The 22724-nt window shown below is 40.1% G+C and overlaps 1 protein-coding gene across 1 annotated transcript in view; it reads left to right on the forward strand.

Annotated features, from left to right (window-relative positions):
* Positions 1-15536, forward strand: part of LOC148363704 (receptor-type tyrosine-protein phosphatase gamma-like) — a 146330-nt gene extending 130794 nt beyond the window's left edge. The window contains exons 22-29 of the mRNA XM_088337706.1: positions 1172-1297; positions 2346-2439; positions 5004-5080; positions 5144-5272; positions 6782-6928; positions 8751-8893; positions 9235-9370; positions 11366-15536. Of these exons, the coding sequence (XP_088193832.1) occupies positions 1172-1297; positions 2346-2439; positions 5004-5080; positions 5144-5272; positions 6782-6928; positions 8751-8893; positions 9235-9370; positions 11366-11491 (978 nt within the window). The 3' untranslated portion in view covers positions 11492-15536. The remainder of the gene's footprint in view (positions 1-1171; positions 1298-2345; positions 2440-5003; positions 5081-5143; positions 5273-6781; positions 6929-8750; positions 8894-9234; positions 9371-11365) is intronic.
* Positions 15537-22724: the final 7188 nt, after the last annotated feature.

A 22724-nucleotide genomic window follows, 5' to 3' on the forward strand; every position in this document is an offset into this window, starting at 1 on the left:
TTCAGAAGCAAAATGGTCTCTTCAAGATGTCACCGGTCGTGAAATCGGTCATTCCACACTTCATCGGAGAGCTTCAACTCTTGGGGTTCAAGATACGCTATTTCAAAATGTACTCATCACAGAGACGCTACTGTCAGTCTTAAACCAAATACCCCAAAACTATAAAGCGTCATAACTCACCCAAAAGTACTGGGAACTTCTACAAATGACGCGATTCCCCGCAAATGTGGCGTGGTCACATTCACAAAAGCCCAGTGAATCCAGCCGTGTAAATTATTGACTCAAAACACACCATAATGCCCACAGATATCGGTGCATCAGTTGACGACCCTTGCTGTAATCTCTTTTTGTCTTCATTAGTCCCCTTTAAAAATAAACAGACTTATCAGATGATTTCCAGTACAGCCATTATTTTCTGACCTTTTGATAGACACTACTCTTGGCCAATTGCAAGCTTTTTTTCAGTTTTTAGCCTGTGACAACCTACGAGGGCCTGTCTTAGGAAAAAAAAAAAACATGTCATGACCAACGGTGATCGATTCAAACGTGAATTGACACATTGGTTAGCCAATGAAACGTGTACAACACCAATCGTGATCCAATTTTACGCGTGACGATCACGCGCAAGTGTTCACAATCAACGATTGACTTCTGGAAAGAGAAATCAAACATTTACAACTCTTTCACAATGTCTAGAAATTACCCGAAGTAAAATACATTTTTGCAAATGTTTTAGAGGAGTAAACTGGTCATCTCCAAATGGCCACCGTTGGAAACCTACCATTAGAAAATGTGTAAAATACAATGTTTAGTTTTTCAAATTGAACCTGAACCCAGGTCAAGCTATTGTCCCAGCTGTTTTCCAGCTAAGACGCCCATGCTACACTCTTTTGAGGGCATTTGATTGCAAAGAAAAATTCAAGCGAGAATAAAAAGCTTCTATTTGTGTGTGTTCCAACTCAGATAATAAAACATTGAGACTGTTCCCTTTCAAAAGAGACCAAAGTAGAGCATTCAATTGACTTTGAGTAGGTCTAGGATTGGGATTTGAGGCCAATTTGACAGAAACGCTAAGATGTCATTTCTGGCGTCACACTGCCACGACAAATGAGGACATTTTGGGCTTTCTCTGTTGAACGGGAAAGAGAGACATGTTTCTGTTCCCGTCCAGGAACAATACGTGTTTATCCACGAGGCCTTGAAAGAAGCCATCTTAAGCGGCGAGACAGAGGTGGCGGCCGCTAGGCTACACGGCTACGCTAACGGCGGCTGCACGCGGATACACAGAGAGTTTCAGGTGACGCAAATTCACACGATTCGGCACGCTAAATCAGAGGTGGGGAGTAACCAGTTACATTTACTCCCTTACATTTACTTGAGTAAGTTTTGGGATATTTTATACGAATCACTATACTTTTTACTTGAGTTGATTTGTGAAGAAGAAACTACTCTTACTCTGGTACTTAAGGCTACATTGAACCCGTTACTTAAATCCCGTTCTAGTAAGTATGCATTGTGTGTCTCTTATTCTGTCAGAGACCTCTGTTAGGCTGTACCACAGAGATGGGCAAACGACCTGCCTGCCAAACTAAAATGATATATAATGGTAAAAAAAGTACAACTCGTTTAAAAAAAAATGTCCCCTTATGTGTCCACAACAGAAATACAACCAGGTAAAATACTACAGAAATTTGACATTTGACACTCGCATACTTCATTTCCATGGTTGTCATCTTTTTGCTTCTCCCTGTCGCATCACAAGTCTTAGGACTCATGGCCAATAAATAAAGTATAGGAATACGGCATGATATCGACAACTCGCTCGACATGAATGCTAAAAGATAAAGGCATAGTGGGAGAGAGTTCATCAAATAAAACATTGCTATTTTCGTGATGCCGTGACGCAGGCGAATAGCGGACCGGCGTCTTATATGACGTTGGCAAATGACTGACAGACATCTTTAAGACGAAACTAAGTTCAAAGTTTTTGGACTATACTGTAGTGGGAAGAATGACGTAAATATGGGCCAAAAAACATCGTATTCCACATGGTAGGTAAAGTAAAAGCGACATAAAGCGGGGGCGCCGTATCCCGGAGGTCTACTGTTTTGTATTCTTTGAATGAGGGGACTGCAATCAAATCTGGAAATATTCTAGCAATTGGGTTGTTGTAATTGGAGAATATAGATTCCAATATACGCGTTATGCATGATGCCCCCCTTCTTGTTGGTTTAAGATCAGGTAATTGTGTCATTGTAATCCTGTGCAGTCCTTTGAGACATTTTTGTGATTAAGGGCGTCACAAATAATTGTGACTTGACTTCTTCATTTTTGGTACGTTCCAGTTGATTACGCAATGCAACAGCAGATGGGTGGAGTGCTTCACTTCTCAGAAGGAGAGCAACAGAGACAAGAATCACATTTCCTCTGTGGTGCCTTGTAAGTTACAATTGCTACAATGCTAAAATTATTCATGTTGAAGTTCACGTTTACTGTATATGCAGAAGTACTTTGTGTACAACGCCCCCCACCCCCCCCCAAATATATAAGGAAGGCAACACATATTGTATAGAGGTAATATTCATTGGAAAACATTTCGAATATTTGCGTCATGTTTGTCCTCCAAATTATTTTTCCACTATCAAATATTTTTGAAAAAGCATCAGGGAGCCACTAAAGAGCGCTAAAGCGCTACATGCGGCCCCAGAGCTGCTTTTTGCTGACTCCTGGGCTTGACAAAAGCATAGACTTACACTATACATGGTTGGATACAACTGTGACATTTTTGTGGCGGAGGTGGGAGTGGGGCAGAAAATGGAAGGGAAATATCCCGGTGATATCAATCATTACGCATGAGGCTTTTTTTTTAAGTGAGTAAGCTGGAGCTTAAAGAGTCTCCAAGCAATACTGTATATTAAGGTTATAATCTATGTTTTGTTTGTTCATTTTCAAAGTATCATAGAGAATTTATTGTATTATAATTGCGAAAAAGTTTACGACTTCACCCGATGATTTCATCTATATGTACATTATATATATATATATATATATATATATATATATATATATATATATATATATATATATATATATATATGTATATATATATAATGAAATTCCAAACCGGGTTAGGGTTGCCGGTAAGCACAGCAATAAATCACCATGGTAAAAAGTGGTGATTATATTCTTCTGTGCTTATTGATATTAGTTTTAGGCTTCCTACAGTTCCTTGAAAACCTTGAAAATGCTTGAATTTTAATGTTCCGTTTTCAAGGTCAGAAAAATGCTTGAATTTTGGTTGAAGTCCTTCAAAATGCTTTAATCTATTCCGTCGGACTCAATAGACCATGCAATAAATAAAAAAATAAAAAGTGTGTGTGGAAATGACGCCGATTGTGTCTCCATTCTTCATTATCGAGTTGGTATGTAAGCATTACTGCCCCCTAGTGAGGATTTGTTTATTAGACGCGTCATTGGAAATTCGTCTCTTTTTTTGAAAAGCAGTTGTTATAGATAGATAGATAGATACTTTATCCATCCCCGTAGAGAAATTCACACTTCCAGCAGTATCCTTTTGTTGATTATTAACAGATTAACAGGATGGCCTCCGGGTGCTGTGTTGTAGTTAAGCCACAGCGGAGTGGATGACGTCACACGCTAGTCCAAAAGTTCGACGTCCCTGCAGCAGATGGAAATCTTTGTGCCCAGGGTTAGACCACCTCGTGTTCACGTAGAAAGCGAGTCCGCCTCCTCTCCGCTTTCCGCAGGCTTTTGTGTCTCTGTCTGTCCTAACGGCGCTAGCTCCGGGTAGCTCCACGTTAGCTAGATCTTTTTGCGTGATAAGAAAAAAAAAATAATTTGTATTATAAACAATGATAAACAGTATGCACCAAATAATTTAACTAGTAATTTCATCTGCTTTGCAGGTGATCCCTGAAAAACACCCGAAATGTAAATTGAAATTTTCACAGATCTACAAAAAATGTCAGCTACAAAACAAATTTAGACTATTATACCCTGAACAGATTTCGAGTGGAACAACAACACAAATTCCTTGAAAATTCAAAAAAAGTTAAGTCATTTTTATTTGTATAGCCCTAAATCACGAAGAGTCTCAAAGGGCTTCACAGAATATTACACTATATTACACAGACTATTTTTCAGCCGACGAGAAGAGTAGGTTATTCATATGCTATGGAGTAACAATAAAATATCAATTAGAAATATGAATTCTTCAGTGCTCTAAATAAATGATAACATGAAAAAAATAACGATTTACAATTCTATTTTAACCAATTTCGACGCATATCTTCTAAAAAAAAAAACCCGCCAAAAATATATTAAAAAAAATAATAGGGAAAACAAAAGATCAGAAGTCTCTAAGATTGAAAGATTGAATAAACTTTGCTTTGGAGTAATCAATATTATTTAAGAGTCCAAATTTGGCTAATTTCTCAGCTTTTTAAGTATTCTTTTTTTCTTTTTTTTGGTCTTTCGAATTGAACTCCAGTATTCACTCTCGAGCCCTTTCCCTCTTTGTAAACAAATGTGACGTGGCCAAGCTGCGCGTGCATCGTTGAGGCAGAATTTGTGTCAGTTTATAGCAGCCTATTGACACAAAAAACCCGTAGATCATTGAACAGATCAAAATAGTACAAAGTATGTACTACCAGCAAGAGAACAACTTTATTTTAGTCATCAAAGCCCAGCGCTGGATTTTTCCTTTGAAGGTACTGGGAAAAAAAATGAAAAATTGGCCTTGAAAGTGCCTAAAATTTACTTAAATTTGGCCAAGAGAAATGCCTATTAAAGTGTTGTCCACAAGGGTGGTCTTGCCGTCCGTCATGGTTCTCGTTCTGCCAGGGATGGCTAGGTCATATCACATGCAAATAGTCAATATGATATAGTATATATTTGTAGCAATTTATTTCTAGACAGGACAGGAGACTTTTTCCGTTTGTGCTCTGAAGAAATATTGTTCCAATTCTTTTGGGGGGGAACAGCGGAACACGCCCGTGTGATCTTATCCCCGTTGCCCAGCGTCAAAGGCAGCGATTACATCAACGCTTCTTACATCACGGTCAGGATAACAAATCTTCCATTTTCAAATTCGAAATTTAACATTTTTTCGGTTATTTCGCAGGGTCACTACCGCAGTCAGGAATTTATCATTACCCAACATCCTTTGCCCCACACCACCAAAGATTTCTGGAGGATGATCTGGGACCACAACGCGCAAATGATTGTCATGCTGCCCGCCAACCACGGATTGGTAACCGGCCTAAAAGCCAATAATACGTAGCAAATGTTTTGTTACGCCCCGAAAAACCCTTGAAAAACCACATAACAGGAAATGAAGTCATTATTTGTTGGGCTGAGCTAGCATTTATAGCGCCAGCTAGCTTACGTAACACCGTTTGAAAACACTTAAATTTGGTAATCAAATGTACTATTCTACACAGTGACAGGAATCATCTATATTTTAACTAAATAATTTATATTAAAGACATGAGTTTTACAGCTAAATTGCTAATGACAAGGGGTGAACTAGCAAGCTAGCTATCTTAACACTGTCTGGAAATGATACCATTTGGCAGATAAGTTTTCTATTATACACAATGACAGAAATGATGCAAATTTTAACAAAATAATTTGTAGAAAATAAATACATTATATACAGTAATAAACTAGCATTCAAAGCCAAATTGGTAAAGGGCAAGCTAGCTAGCTTAAAACTGTTTCAAGAAGCTTAAATATATATATTATAATATTTCTGTTTAAACGATATAATTTATATAAAATAAAGACATTGTTTGTAGTGATGAGTTAGCATTTCAAACTAATTCGCTAATAACGAGGGCAGCTAGCTTAACACTGTTCTAAATTGCTTACATTTGTTTATAAAATTTGCTATCATACAGGAGAGAAATTTTAACAAAATAATTTTTATGAAATAAATTGTCAGGACCAGAACGGAAACAGGACCCACTTGCGTAATGCTTATCACAAGTTTTATTGAAAGAGAGAGAAAGGGCTGCGCCAACGATCTGGTGTTCTCTGGGCGTGTAAAGCAAGTCGCTCTTGTACTCGGATTGAATCCGAACACGGAAGTGGATCTTCCGTAGCGAGCGATGGCGGTGGCAGGGGCGGAAAACTGGTCAGTAGCCGGGACTGGGAGAGCAAGACATGATCGGAAACAAGTCGCAAGCCAGAACAGGAGAGCAGACGTGGTCAGGATCCAAACAGGTCGAAGCGGGAGACAGATGGGAACAAAAACGGGACAGGTGGGAGTCAGGGTTGAAAAAGGCTAGCCTAGTATACACGGAGATTCGAAAACGGACTGACAACAGGGGATTGACAGGACAGGGTTCAAATAGTGACAGGGAGCCAATCAGAACCCGCAGTGGTTGGCACCAAAGGAGCGGGCACAGCTGAGTCACATCAGTAATCATGACATAAATACATTATTTGTAGTGAAAAGCTAAAATTCAAAGCTGAATTGGTAATGAGGGCATAGCTGGCTTAACATTGTTTCTAAACGCTTACATTTGTTGATGCATTTATACACAATGACGAAAATAATCTCCATTTAAACTGAAAACGGAATTTATAACAACCACCCCGATCGTTGATTAGCTACAGCCGGTTTCCTTAGCAAGGGGTAACAATGCAAGTACTTTGTTCCCATGGTTATCATGTTTTTACTTCTCCCTTTAGCGTTACCGCTCCCCATATCCAATAATACTGTACCTGAAAAGTCATTGAATTTATTTTGATTCAGGCAGAGGACGAATTTGTGTACTGGCCGTGTCGGGAGGAGGCGGTCAACTGCCAAGCCTTCACCGTCACCCCCCTCCACCAGGAGGCGCTCACTCTGTCCAGTCAAGAAGTCATCAACATCCGCGACTTCATCCTGGAAGCCAAACAGGTTAAATACTCTCAAATAAAACAAATATGATTTGATTGTTCCAAAACTTTTGGCCAAAAACTGCAAAAACTAACAATACTTATTTTGCTATGATAGGAAATAATCAATATTTAAAGGCGTATTATTAAATGCTAATCACAAGTCTTTCTTTTATTCGATTCTTATAAAACAAAAAAGTCATTTCAATTTTTAAAAAAAATCCAGTGAGACGACAAAGTAATAAGGGAAGCTGTAAAACTTAGATAAAAGGAAATGACACAAACAAGTTTATACTATTTTGATCCAAGTTTTTAGCAGCTACCTTGCTTTTTAAGGACACGTTTTTGGGATATTCTAGCTTTTAAAAGACGATAGAGTGAATAGCAACAAGAGTACAGGAGTAGGATGGAATTGATGATGATGCAGTTTAATACAGGAAAGAGTTGCACTTGCGCATTCACCAAAGTAAAGTAATTTCAAATTAAACTCTTGCTGCACGTAGTTTAGCGCCAGGCAATCCACTTTAGGCACAGAAAAAATGAATGTAACTTATATGTGTTTACGAATTAAAACTAGTAATTGAACTTTGTAATTTTAGCATGTAAAAATTAGCTTAAGTCTGGTTAACGGCTAACAAAACTTTGGGGACAAACGTACGGTTAGACAGAAAATACGTGTTTCAAAATTATAATGGCACAACTGTAGTATGTTTGGTCTTTGCGGAGCAGACCGTATTGCCTCGCCCCAGAAATATACACAAAGAAGAGAAGTTTGACGGAGAGGGAGACGTTGTTTATTGATATTCGTCAGCGTTCAAAACAGCGTTCTCATTCGTCTACGAGACAATCAGCATTCTTATACCCTCCGGATCAATAACATCACGTCAGCCATATCACGTGTTGTTTTTCTCTTACTGGCCGCATGCTTCCAAGAATTGACAGTGTTTTTGCAATCGTCCGCATGTTTCTCATCAAAAGTCGCCGTGACCTAGTCAAGTTCCTGACAGCTTCGCTGACATTTAAACTCGGGAGAAATAAGCCCGGAATATCCTGTTCAAACAAATGTGTCCTCATTATGTCGATAAGCTCCGACCTCATTATTCCACAACACTCTATAGTGTTAGCATGGAAGCATTAGCCAAGGTATCGTTTGTGGCTAATAAATACTTCCGGGAGAATGAAGTTACTTTGACGCAGCTCATTATGTGTTTACAAAATAAAACTCCTCAACTCTAGTAAGTGAGTGAGCACATACACGTTAGCCAGAGTCCAGCTAGAGGGTAACACACTCGGGAGACAAACAGACAGAGTGTTACACAGAAAATACGTCTCTATAAATTAGAATGGCTAAGCTGTAGTAAGTTAGCTCTGTAAACGTTAGTAAAAGTCTGGCTAGTGGCTAACAAAAGCTTGAAGCAAGCTCACGGGACGAATGGACTGAATGTGACACACAAATTACATGTTTACGAATTAAAACTGCTCTACTGTAGTAAGTTAGTTCAGTAGCGTTAATATCTAGATATTAGCCAAAGTCTGGCGAGCTGCTAAAAAAAACGTGGATGTAGAAAGACACATAAACATAGAAAAAAATGTAAAGGTTTGTCTTCTTTTTGACCTTTGCCTTTTCCTTTATTTTTGCTAAATGAAAATGAAGCAGAAACTCTGCCCCCGAGTAAAAGCCAGCTCTACACGGCTCGCCTCACCTTATATGTGAAATCATCACTAGGCCTACATTTATTTATTTGTGCTTTTTTTCTTTCGTCTAAAACTGTAAATGCACTTTTGGTCCCAAATTTTCCGTTGCATCTCTAGTCTAAATGATTTTTCTGCTCTGCCTTTTATAGGACGATTACGTATTAGAGGTGCGCCACTTTCAGTGCCCCCGGTGGCCAAACCCCGACATTGCCGTCGGCAGCGTCTTCGAGCTGGTCGACATCGTCAAAAAGGCCGCAGCCGTTCGGGACGGACCAACCGTTGTCCACGATGAGTCAGTGTCACCTCATTTTTTGTTATTTTCGATGAAAAGGTCCGATGGGCCGCACGTGTAGTTTGACCACCTCTGTTACATAAGTATGTGTGTATAATCTCACGACCATTTTTTTGCACGTTACTGAAAAAAAAAAGTAATTATGCAATCTTGAAAGTTTGCAAACAAACACTTTGCCGAGACACTCCATATCCATATTTATTTTAGCTTCAGACCATTTGAAAATGTATTCCTCCATTTCTAAGTCCTGTTTTGTTCTCCAGGAATTTTGTAACGCAAAAATAATTTTACTAATAAATAGACGGAAATTCAACAATCTAAAACGTGCCGTTTCGTTTCAGGTTTGGCGCGGTATCGGCGGGTTTACTGTGCGCCCTCGCTACTTTATCGCAGCAGCTGGAAAGTGAAAATCTCCTCGACGTCTACCAAGTAGCCAAAATGATCAACCTCATGAGGCCGGGAGTCTTTACCGAGATAGTGAGTCTCCATTTATTTCAATTTAGCACAGCCAGCCCAAGTTGTTCTAGTAAGTATGTGTACAAAAAAAATGCTCCAGTGCTTCACACACATTATGAAGACGTAAATAGGAGACATGACCAAGTTGTGCTACTACTTCTATAGAAAATCCAAATGTATTCTAATAAGAAACATAAATACCTCGAATCCTATCTTAGCAGAGCTCTCCAGAGCCTTACACACATTATGAAGAGGTAAAGAGGAGACATGACCAAAATGTGCTACTGCGTGTATAGTCAAGTAATTTTTATTTGTATAGCCCTTAATCACAAAGAGTCTCAAAGGGCTGCACAGGTTATTGCACAAACTATTATTTAAGACTATTATTACACCATCCCCTGACCTGAAACCAACATGAGGGCAAGGAAAAACTCAAAAACCTCAAAGTGAGGAAAATGAAGAAACCTTAAGAAAGGACCGCACATGTGGTAATCCCCTTTCATGATGACCAGGCGGCAATGGATGTTACAATTACAAATAGTACAGAGATATTGTCAACAAAAAATTATAGGTTATTCATATGCTATAGAGTACAAGTGTGTTTTAAGCTTAGATTTTTAACATTTCCACTGAGGTTGCAGATCGGATCTCAGGGGGAAGAGCATTCCACAGCACCGGTGCCCGGATGGAGAACGCTCTCGAACCTGCGGAACACTTCTTGGCTCTTGGGCTCACCAGTAGACCCAATTCCAAATTATTCTAATGAGGAACATAAATCCTTAGAACGCTCTCCAATGCCTCCTTGCTCACATAATAAAGAGGTAGAAAGAAGACATGATCGAGTAAAAATGTATTCTTATGAGAACATAAATGCTTAAAATCTTCAATTAGCAGAGCTCTCGGGTGCCTCACACACATTACGAAGAAGTAAATAGGAGACATGACCAATTTGTGCTACTTCTTCTATAGAAAATCCAAATGCATTCTAATGAGGAACATAAATGCTTTCAATCGTAGCCGACCTCTCCAGTGCCTCACGCACATAATGAAAAGGTAGAGAGGAGACACGACCAAGTTATGCTAATACTTCTGTTAAAAAGATATATCTAAATATATTATGAGGAACATAAATGCCTAGAATCATATCTTGGCCGGGCATTTTTGGTATCTCGCACACATTTAAGAGAAGTAGAGAGGAGATACGACCAATTTGTGCTACAATAGATTTTGTAGATGATCAAAATATATTTTTGAGTGGAATGAAAATGCTTAAAATCTTTCGAACAAGTCAAGTTCTTCAGTGCTACTACATCTACAGTATAAAAATAAAATAATAGTAATAATATTCTAATGAATCTCATCTTCTAATCTGACCTTGGCTCTCTGAAACGTCCACTGAAGTGTGGGACAGCTAAAAAAATATTGGCTAACCGTAGAAGAAAATGCACCAGGCAAAGACTTAAGTTTTAAACCAGTTGCAACTAGGGAGATGAGATCTTTCCATACTCTCTTACGCAATCTCTATCTCAATCTCGGTCATCCCCCGTCTGCATTTGCGTTTTATTGAAATCACAAGACATGGAAAAGTGCTAGTGTGTTGAGACAAAGACAAAAGACCACCCCCCTGGAAAAGTACCAACACCTTTAAACAAAGACAGGAAGACTATGAGACTACATCAAACTGACTAGAAATACACGCCTTGAGCAAATACGTTTAAGCCTACTCTACAGGTAAAGAGGAAACACAACCAAGTTGTGCCTTTACTTCTACAGAAAAAATAAATATATATATATATATATACATATATATATATATATATATATATATATATATATATATATATATTGTAATGAGGAACATAAACGCTTATAATCTGTCGTTTTATTGGATATCATAGTGTGGGATGATAACTGCAACTACCACAAATATATTGCATCCCGACTCATATTTTCTTTCTTTTTTCTCTTTGACCCTCCCTGATCGGTGTCCCAACTTCTCCCTGGTCCACCACCCAGGACCAGTATCAGTTTCTGTACGAAGCCATGCTCAGCCGAGTCCACACCAAGGATGTCCGCTCGGGCCTCCGGGACCTCAACCGGACCTCTTTGGACCTGGCCCGAAGTACGCGATCGCCGGTCTGAGGATTTCAGTCTCTTTAAAGCCGTCTAAGAACTTTTGAAGAACATTTTGAGGCCTTTCGCCACACTCTTGTTTTTTACACGGATTGAAGAAATTTTTGATATGTATTTTTGGTTTTAATGTGAAGGAACTTTGCGGCCATTCACAGTTCCGTCGTTTGCGCTAAGTGCTGCAAAAGTGGTCGGCGAGTTTTGACGTTCTGCAAGCTGGAGTCTGCGGAGGACTTCATCTGGTCCTGGTCCTACTAAGCACTCGTTTCAAAGACACATTTTTCCATTTGGTAGATTTTGATTTGGAGATCATACACACACAAACATAGCGCCTATTAACTACTCTGTGTTCCAGGTTTTTTACATAAAGAAGAGACAGTTGATGATCAAATGGGACACCAACAAGAATCCATTAAAAAAAAAAGGAAAAAAAGAAGAAATTACAAGCTATTTGATGAACAAAGCTTAGTGTAACCAAAACAAGATAGAAAATCCAGAGAAAGACTTTTACTCTAGTGTAAAAAAGGCGCTAATAGAATCCTGGCTAACTGATCTTCTAAACAAAACAGAGAAATTCACAGTTAGAAAACATCCATCTACTGGTGTTTACGTTATCTTTATTGTTTTTCTACATAATATCCTTTAAATTCAGTATTTTTGACATTTTCAACGTCTGTGGTCTAGCGTAGCATGCTAGTGTTACTCACGATTCCAAACCCGAACAACTCATAGAACTAACCATGTTCTTAGAAGAGAAAGATCAAAATTATACTTCAAATCTGACATATATCCTTCTAAAAACATGGCCAATAAAGTTTACCAGGATCTAACTGGATCTAAATGAACAAAACATTATAGTAAGAACACAATCTAGCTCACACTGAACAAAAATGAAATGGAGGAGAGACGGGATATCCAGTAACCTAGACCTACTGAACAAAACATGAAAGGAAGCACAGGATAGATTGAATATCCAGAATCTTTGAAAAAAAAAATAGAAAAATAGAAAGAAAGGACACAGGGAATAGACTCACACGTGGATAGGACAACCAGATCAACCAACCAGATGTTCCAAAGAGAACCAACAGGACAAAACAGTAAAGTAGGACGACACAAAAAACATTTTTGGACGTGGACGTAACAAAAGTTAAAAACAATGAGATCATGAAATATAATTCAGCCATACTCACTCACTGTGGCTATACAAAACATAAAAGGGAACAAAAGGTGAAAGAAGGAACAAGCTGAACAAAACAAAAATTGGAAATAAGACTACACAGAATATGTTTGAACACTAAGAAGCTCAAACAGAACAAAACATGACAGTAGACAACAAAGTAACTGATACAACAAAGATTAAAGACAATGAGATCATGAAATATAATTCAGCCACACTAACTCACTTTAGCTATACAAAACATGGAAGAGAACAAAACGTGAAAGATATAACTAGCTGAACTAAACAAAAAAGGAAATAAGACGACACAGGATATGTTTGAACACTAACTCGCTCAAACAGAACAAAACCTGACAGTTAGACAACAAAAGTAACATTTCCTCTTGCGGAAATGAAAATTGAGTGTAGCAACAACAAGACCATGGAATATAATGATGTCACACTAACTGAACACAACATGAAAGTAGGACAACACAGGTAATGTTGGAACAAACTGTAAAAAGCTTACAAGATATTGGAACACTAGTTCCTTCTAGATGGAAATAGGACCGCTACGCAGGATAAGTAATAACTCCTTTTAACTGAACAAAACACGAAAGAATGACACAGGACCTATTGATATCACAAAAACAACAACGGTGTCTAAATTTGTTGTGTCACTTCACATACGCTTAGCACTCATTTCTCGTGGAAAAGACCAATTTCACCGTATCGGGAAAATAAACGTACAAAGATATTTACTCGACAAGTTCTATGCAAAGCAAAAACAGGGTGCGCTTCTTTCTCTTTTTCCGATGAACTCAAAAGTTTTACCCTCCCGTTTTTTCTACGACTGACTTTTATTTTCTCTTTCTTATACCGATTTAAGGTTGGGAACACTCAGTTTTTATTAAATATAATTATAATTTACTGGTTAAATTTGACTTGTTGATCAAACATGTTAAACTTTATTTGACATTTTTTTACTTACTTAGCCACTTTTTCCTCCAGTTGCAGCCTATAATCCCCCAAAATCTGATTTGGCAAATAATTGTCCTTATTTTAAATATTATGTTGTTATTTTGATACAAGATCACACTTAAAGTCTCAGATGTCAGAAGATTTTGCTTATGATAAATGGACTGCGTTTGTATAGCGCTTTTTAAGTCACTAAAGACCTCCCAAAGTTCTTTACAATGTACTTCACACTTAGCCATTCACACACCGATAGTACATTCTCAAGCTCTCGCCTTGGGACCTAGGCTCCTTAGAGTAAAATGAGGATGTGTCCCTGGGTGTCGCCGCTATCCACCGGTGTGTGTAAGGTGGGCTTGGGGTACTTCCCCAAGCGTGTTTATAAACCAGATGGTATCACGTTTCTGTTTCAAATATTGGTACCGCTCAAAGGGGCGTTTCTTTCTTTGTTCTGCCTGAATAAATGCAGTTTGGTGGGGGAAGGGCCCCCCAGAGTTAAGAGCGGGACCAAGGAGATGGACGTAAGTTTCTCCTCTCCTGGCCTCTTCCCCTCACCAACTGGCAGTTGTAAAAAAAAAGGTTGAACGCCTGGTGTATCTTTTCTAGCGTCAGCAACTTGTAAATAGCTCTCCCACAACCTTTAAGAGGTCGATTTAGCCCCTACAGTGTGTCAATAGATAAGTGTGAAGTACATTGTAAAGTGCTTGAAAACCGCTTTAAAAATACAGATACCTTTACCAGGGGCATTATCGAACCTGCGACCTCTAGGTCCCAAGGCGAGCGCTTTACAATGTACCCCACACCTACCTGTTCACACACACTCCAGATAGGTCCCCACCTGCCCATCGAGGGGCCCAGTGCCCCTCCCAAGGATACCCCGCATATATCTTGGAGGAGCCCGGGAATTGAACCTGCAACTTCTCTGTCCCAAGACGAGCATTCTACCTCCTGAGCTACTGCTGCAATAAATAGCCTTTTGTCATTTTTATGAAAACAAAATGAGTGAAAATATCGACCAGTCGACCACAACAGTCATTTACAGCTCTTTTTAAGTCACATATTTAATATTATACGAAAACCAAGTGAAAGAATTGGTGCTGATGAAACACATTTGTATGAGATGTCTATCTATCTAGGCTCCAGCACCCCCGCCACCCTACTGAGGATAAGCGGTGCAGATATGAGATGTATATCATTTGAAGTGGTGCCCCAACAACCCTAGCGGTTAAGGGACCTGCTATTTGTATGGATATTGAGTACATGATACCTAGCCGAAAATAGAACAGAACCTTATATAGAGTAGACCCCCGGGATACAGTGACCCCGCCTTATGATATTTTCACTCTAAGGGTGTAAGATCACGCCGTTTCCCCTCACGATACTCCATCGACAAATCATTTTAATGGATTACATGCCCATAAGTAAAATGGCTATCTGCGATTGGTCATTGTCATAGAAGATGCTGGTTTTCTATTGGTTTATGCCATTGCAATATAAAATGTGTATATTCTATTGCTTAACTACCTCCCACAATGTCTTTCTCTCTTTGTTCAGTTCTGGAACTTGTGTGCTTTTTGTACTGTATACATTGTCTATCGGTTCGAAGGCATGCAGTGATGCCGAAGGGAGAAGCGACAAAGAGACAACAATGGGAAGAAAAGCTGTGATCTTCAAAAAATACAAAGATGGCACACGGATCGTTGCCCTCGCTAGGTTCCGTGGCTGTGACCAAATTATGATGGGGACTATGATAAGAATAAAGCGGCCATTATAGGAAGAACATCTTGTAAGGGCACGACGATCCTCCCAAATGGAGGTTTTGAAATGGAATACGCCATCTCCTTACCCCTGTGCATCCACTGCTACTCCACTGGACCAGCTCACATCATGTCACACCATAGGCAAATAAAACGTAATTTTTTTTTTACATGTTTATTTATTATTTAATGTTAGTTAATGCTATGCAAGTATTTGAGACATATACAGTACTTACTTTATACTATATTGTCCAATGTTTTTATCTGAGGTACCAGGGACACGTTAGCTTATTAACATAGTTGTCCTTATCCCCAACAATAAATCTGTTTCACTTTGTGATCCCCAACTCCGAATCTATTGATGCCATATCCCGGGGCTCTACTATACTGTAGTAGCAAAATTGGTAGGTAAGTGAGTTATTTTTCTCAAGCTTTCGATTACTTTGCTACTAGAACAAAATTTTGCTTTTATTAGGTACAAAAGCCACTTGTATTAGTTTGATTCATCTCCATCCACATTGCCATGAAAGGTATTGTCCCAGTTTTTGATTTGTGTGTTTTTGCATATTTACCACTCACAAATATTTTAGATCATCCATTTTAATATCACACAGAGACAACCCAAGGAAATTCAAAATTCACTTCAAATGTTGATTCCATTTATTTAAAAAAAAAACACAAAATCAAAACCTTTTAGGCCCTATGTGAAAAAATCATTGCCCCCTTTGGGCCACTATTGACAGAAATCAAACGTTTATAATTATTGCGGATGAGTCTTGATAACGCTGTCATAGAATTCTGCCCCAGTCTTCTTTGTAAAATTGTTTCAAATAAGCACTTTTGGAGGGCTTTCTGTCAGGACCAGAACGGAGACAGGACCCACTCGCGTAACGTTTCTCATAGTTTTTATTGGGAAGAAGGGAAAGGAGTGCACACACGATCCGGAGACTGCTGATCGCGGGGAGTTGGTTGCTCAGACGCGGAAGTGGGACATCCCTGGCAGGTGATGGTGGTGTCAGGAACGGAAAAAAAGTTGATAAACCAAGAGAGGGGAGTAGACATTGTCGAGATCAAAAACGGATTGTTATTTGGAGCGGGAGAACAGACGTGGTCGAGATCAAACGGTTCATAGAGGTAGAAAAACAGGAGCAAAAACACAGGACAGTAAAAAAACGGAGATTCGCAGATCCGAACCTTCCCAGGGTAGGTGGACCAACTAAGATTACTACAATAGTGCAGCGACGGCTCATCAAGGGAGTTACAAAGGAACCATGAAAAACATCTGATAAAATGCAGGTCTCACTGGCCCCGATTAAGGCCAGTATTCATGACTCCATTATAAGAAAGACACTGACCAAAAATTGCATAGATGGGTGAGTTCCCAGCCGAAAACCACTGCTGTCACAAAATGAACGCCAAGAGTCATCTCACATTTGCCAAAAAGCATCTTGATTATCCTCAAGACTCTTGGAGAAACATTCTGTGGTCAATAATGGAACTTTTTGGAAGTGGTGCAGCCCCTTAAATCCGGCGTAAAAATAGCATCCATGGGTGAGTTCTCAAGCAAAAACCACTGCTGTCACAAAATTAATCAAGTCAAGTCACATTTATTTATATAGCCCTTAATCACAAAAATGTCTCAAAGGACTGCACAGGATTACAATTACACAATTGCACAGTTACCTGATCTTAAACCAGCATGCAGGCAAGGAACAACTCAAAACCTCAGTGTGAGGAAAAAAGAGAAACCTTGAGAAAGGAACTCACATGTGGTAATCCCCCTTCCAGGATTGACCAGGGTGAATCCCAATTAGCATTACTGTACACAGAATAGTAAACACTAGGTAAGATGTTGAAGATGTCCGGAAAGTGCAGGACAGCCTGTAAACTAGTCCAGAAAGTCTATGACGGCCGCAACGCAGCTTCCCATCTCTGCCAGCTGGTAAATGCAGGGGTTGACATGCTTCAGGTCAGACGCTGGTCCGCTGACTCATCTCAAATCGTCCTTCTCCCTCGTATCAGCCAGGCAGGCGATCGGAAAAAGACAGGACAGTACAGAATATGAGGTGGGCATCAATCATTAGCTTTGGAATAGAAATGTGTCTTAAGCCTCGATTTAAAAACTTCCGTTGAGGTTGCAGATCTTATCTCCGGAGGCAGGGCATTCCATAACACCGGGGCCCGGATGGAGAACACTCTCAAGCCTGCAGACTTCTTAGCTCTCGGAGTCACAAGTAGACCGGCATTTTCCGAGCGCAGACTACGTGCAGGAACATAGAGGGAAATCAAATCAGAGAGATAAGAGGGTGTGAGCCCATGCAAACATTTATAAGTTAATAAGAGAACCTTAAAGTTACATCTCAAGTGGACTGGGAGCCAGTGCAAGTTGGCCAATACAGGAGTAATATACTCAAACTTTTTGGTCTTAGTCAATTAATACCAAGAGTCGTCTCACATTTGCCAAAAAGCATCTTGATTATTCTCAAGACTTTTGGAGAAACATTCAGTGGACTGATGGGTGAAAAATAGAAGGTGGGCAGCCTGTTACGTACGGCGTAAAAATGTCAGAGCATTTGACAAAAGAAATGATACACGAGTAAAGCATGGTGGTGGCATTGTGATGGATGGGGCTGTTTTGCTGCCTCAGGACCAGGACAATTCGTTATGGTTGACGGAATAATGACTTATGGCGTTTAGCAGAAGATCCTGAAGTCAAGTCAAGTCAAGTCATTTTTATTTGTATAGCAAGGAGAACGTCCGGTCATCATGTCGTGCTCTCAAACTCAAGTGCTCTTGGATCATGCAGCAGAACAACGATCCCAAACACACAAGCAAGTCCACCTCTGAATGGCTCAAGACAACAAAATAAAAATTCTGGAGTGGCAGAGTCAAAGGCCGGATTTAAATCCAACTGAGATGCTGTGGTGTGATCTTAAACGGGAGGTTCATGCTAGAAAACACCCCAATATGTCAGATTTGAAACCATTTTGCAAAGAACAGTGGGGCAAGATTCTTCTACAGCGTTGTGACTTATTACCAATTATCATGTTTAAATTCTGTTATCGCTGCTAAAGGTGTCACGTTTACTGATTGGACTCACCTGTGCCCGCTCCTTTGGCGCCAATTGCCTCGGACTCTTAATGGCTCCCTGTCCCTATTTAAACCCACTCCTTTCTGTCCCCTTTTGTCAGACCGTCTGTGAACCTCAGTTTATTCTAGGCAAGCTTTTTTCGACTCTGACTCCCTCTTGTTTTTGCTCCCATCTTTTTCCTGGTGTTTTTCTTATCCTGACCACGTTTTGCTCTCCTGTCCTGGCTACCGACACCGCCAGCGCTCGCCACGGAAGTCACACTTCCGTGTTCAGAGCCACCTGCTTTCCGCGTTCAGCGATCGCCGGATCGAGGGCGCAACCCTTTCACTTTCTTCTAATAAAACTTGTGAGAAACGTTACGCGAGTCTGTCCTGTGTCCGTTCTGGTCTTGACAAAAGGTGGCCCAACTTGCTATTCGGTTCAGGGGGCAATGACTTTTTCACATAGGGCCAGATACAGTTATATCTTTTTTTGTGCCTTAATAACTGAAATCAACTTTTCAATAAGTGCATTTTGTATTTTTTTTTGGGTTGTCTCGGTAAAACATTAAAATTCGTTGGATGATCTGAAACCTTTGTGAGTGACAAATATGCAAAAAACACAGAAATCAGGAACGAGGCAATGACTTTTTCACTGCACTGCACATGATATGATGAAATGATAATAATATTGTACCAATAGCAGCTTTCATTTCTTTTAGAGAACACAGAATGTTTATCCAAAAGTCTTGAGGATAATCAAGATGCTTTTTGGCAAATGTGAGATACAATTACCGTCAATAGCAGTTTGCTTCTGGAACAGGAATTTCAATGTTTTTTTTTTTTTGCTGTAAAATCGATAGATTTTGTCATGGTTTTCATGCCAAACATCAATCTTATCTACTGTTAACTTTTTGAGATGGATTCCGCCAAAAAGGAACACACAAAGCAACAGGGTTTGATTTCTTTTATGTTTCTGAGCACTTTGAATGTTTATTATCGACGACACTTGAACAATCTTGACTGCACTTGAAAAAACATTTCATTTACCAAAATCACAAATAGGGATGCACGATAATTTGCGATAATTATGACGATACCGGAAAATTTGACGTGGCGGTCATCGACCCGATTAGCCAATAAATTATTTTGAGCCGTGCTATGATATTCACTCAGTTTATGCTTTTTGTTAAGCAAGTATTTTCTCCTCTTTACCTCTTCGGAATATGAGTGAGGTACTGGAGAGACACAATAATGAGTCACTTCTAGCCATGCTACAATATTTGATCAGCCGACACGACTCGTTTAAAACATTTGAAGTGTTTGTTTCTTTTCTATTCACACGAGTATTACAACTTGGTCGCGTCTCCTCTTTACCGCTTCGGAATGTGAGTGAGGTACTGGAGAGACATGGTAATGAGTCACTTCTAGCCACGCTACAATATTCAATCAGCCGACACGACCCGTTTAAAATGTTTCGAGCGTTTATGTTTCTTTTCTATTCAAACGAGTATTACAACTTGGTTGTGTCTCCTCTCAACCTCTTCCTAATGTGAGTTAGGGACCAGTGATATTGGCTTGTTTTAAAGATCGAGGTGTTTATGTTTTTATGTTTCTCACAAGAATATGTTTCCATTTTCTACAGAAGTAATAGCACAACTTGGTCGTGTTTTCTCTCTCCCTCTCCATAATGTATGCGAGGTACTGTTGACCTTGGCTTTTATCACTTGCATGGTTTAGGATGTGGACGACTTATCAGAAAGATTACAAGCGTTTTTTGTTGCTCGTTAGAATATGTTTTGTTTAGGAGTAGTCACATTACTTGGTTGTGTCCCCTTTACCTCTTTGTAATGTGAGTGAGGTACTGGAGAGACACAATAATGAGTCCCTTTTAGCCACGCTAAAATATTAAATTGGCTGACACGACTCGTGAAAAATATTTCAAGAATTTATGTTTCTTAAAAGAATACAGTTAGATCTGCTATGAGAAGAGTACCACAACTTGGTTGTGTCTCTTATTTACGTCTTCGTAATGTGAGCAAGGCACTAGAGAGCTTGGCTTGTTTGGAAGATTGAAAGTATTTATGTTCCTCATTCGAATATATTTCCATTTTCTACAGAAGTACTAGCACAACTTGGTTGTGTCTCCTCTCTTCCTCTCTGTGATAAGTGCACCGGAGAGCTTGGTTAATGTATGAACTAATTGTTGGAAAAAACCCTAAGCGTTTTTTTGTTCCTCGCTAGAATAAGTTTCGATTAAAAGTACTCGCCTAACTTAGTTGTGTAACCTCTACCTCTTCAGAATGTCAGTGAGGTACTATAGACACACAATAATGAGTCTCTTTTAGCCACGATATAATATTCAATCAGCTGCCACGACTTGTTAGAAATATTTCGAGCATTTATGTTTCTTAAAGAATACAATTGGCCAATATCACTTGCATGGCTCAGGTTGTTAAAAATAATGAAGTGTTTTTTTGTTCCTTGTAAGAAAATGTTTTGTTTGTAAGTAGTTTCACAACTTGGTCGTGTCTCCTCTCTACCTCTCCCTAATTAGAGATTGGCTAATATCACTTGGATGGCTCAGGTTGTTAGAAATATTTAAGCGTTTTTTTTTTTTTTGTTCCTCGTTAGAAATTGTTTTGATCAGAAGTCGTTGCACGATTTGGTCGTGTCTCCTTTTTACTCCCTCGTAATGTGCGCGAGGCACAGGGGACGTTGGCCTTAATCAGTCACATGTCTCAGGATGTGCACTACCTGTTAGAAAGATTCGCTCTTCATTTGAATATATTATGATTTTCCACATATGTAGTAGCACAACTTGGTCGTGTCTGCTCTCTACCTCGTCTTAATTTAGTCGAGGCACGTGTGACCTTCGCCGTTTGAGCACTTGTATCGAATATAATAACAAAGGACGCAAATAAAATTAATATGATTTTGTGTGTGATTTTAGATATTTTTACTTAAATATAGCATGAAGTTGAAAAACAAGAGATGGATTAGCAGTATCGATCTCCAAGAGCAAGATTTAACAGTTATCGTGCATCCCTAATCATAAACGATGCCGTCCAAAAATGTTATGTTCGGCAAAAAAAATACTCCATTTGAGTTTTGTTTTTGTTTTTTTCTGGAGCAAGTATGAATTCAATTGTTCACTCCAAGAAAAATCCACTGTCATGATTACTGATGTGAATCACCCGTTTTTGCTCCCGTCTGTGACCTGTTTTTTGATCTTGACCACGTCTACTCTCCTCCCCTGGATTTCGACTGTTGCTGACCCCGACCACGTTTTTTGCTCTCCTGTCCCGGCTACCGACCCGTTCTTTCGCGCTCCCGACACCACCATCGCTCGCCACGGAAGTGACACTTCCGCGTTCAGAGCGACCTGCTTCCCACGACCAGCAATCAATAAAACTGAAAGAAATGTACGCAAGTACACAGTACGGTCTACTGTCAGGACCAGAACAGAGACAGGACCCACTGGCGTATGTTTCTCTCAGATTTATTGGGAAGAAGGGAAAGGATTGCACACACTATCCGGTGAACGCTGGTCGCGGGAAGCCGGTCGCTCTGAACGCGGAAGTGGGACCTCCGTGGCGAGCGATGGCGTTGTCGGGAACGGAAAAACGGATCAGTCGCCGGGACAGGAGAGCAAAAAACGTGGTCGGGATCAGCAACGAGTCGAAAGCTAGGGGAGGAGAGTAGACGGATCAAAAAACGGGTCTAAGCCGGGAGCAAAAACAGGAGTGAGTCAGGGGTCAAAAAGCTTGCCTTGAATAAACTGAGGTTCGCAGACGGACTGACAACAGGTGACAGATAGACGAGGGAGTCCGAGGCAGTTGGCCCCAAAGGAGCGGGCACAGGTAATTCACATAGGTAATCATGACATCCACAATTTTATTCTAGGCTTAACTTTAGAAACAATTCAAGGTTGGTGTCATCCATCCATCCATCCATCCATCCATCCATCCATTGTCTTCCGCTTATCCGAGGTCGGGTCGCGAGGGCAGCAGCGTTAAAAGGGAAGCCCAGACGTCCCTATCCCCAGCCACCTCCTCCAGCTCATCCGACGGGACCCCGAGGCGTTCCCAAGCCAGCCGAGAGACATAGTCTCTCCAACGTGTCCTGGGCCGCCCCCGGGGCCTCTTGCCGGTGGGACATGCCCGGAACACCTCCCGAGGGAGGCGTCCAGGAGGCATCCTTATTAGATGCCCGAGCCACCTCAACTGGCTCCTCTCAACGCGGAGGAGCAGTGGCTCTACACCGAGTCCCTCCCGGATCACTGAGC

Source organism: Urocampus carinirostris, chromosome 6 (assembly GCF_059441175.1).
Source record: "Urocampus carinirostris isolate Australia breed hairy pipefish chromosome 6, RoL_Ucar_1.0, whole genome shotgun sequence".
Taxonomy (NCBI): domain Eukaryota; kingdom Metazoa; phylum Chordata; class Actinopteri; order Syngnathiformes; family Syngnathidae; genus Urocampus; species Urocampus carinirostris.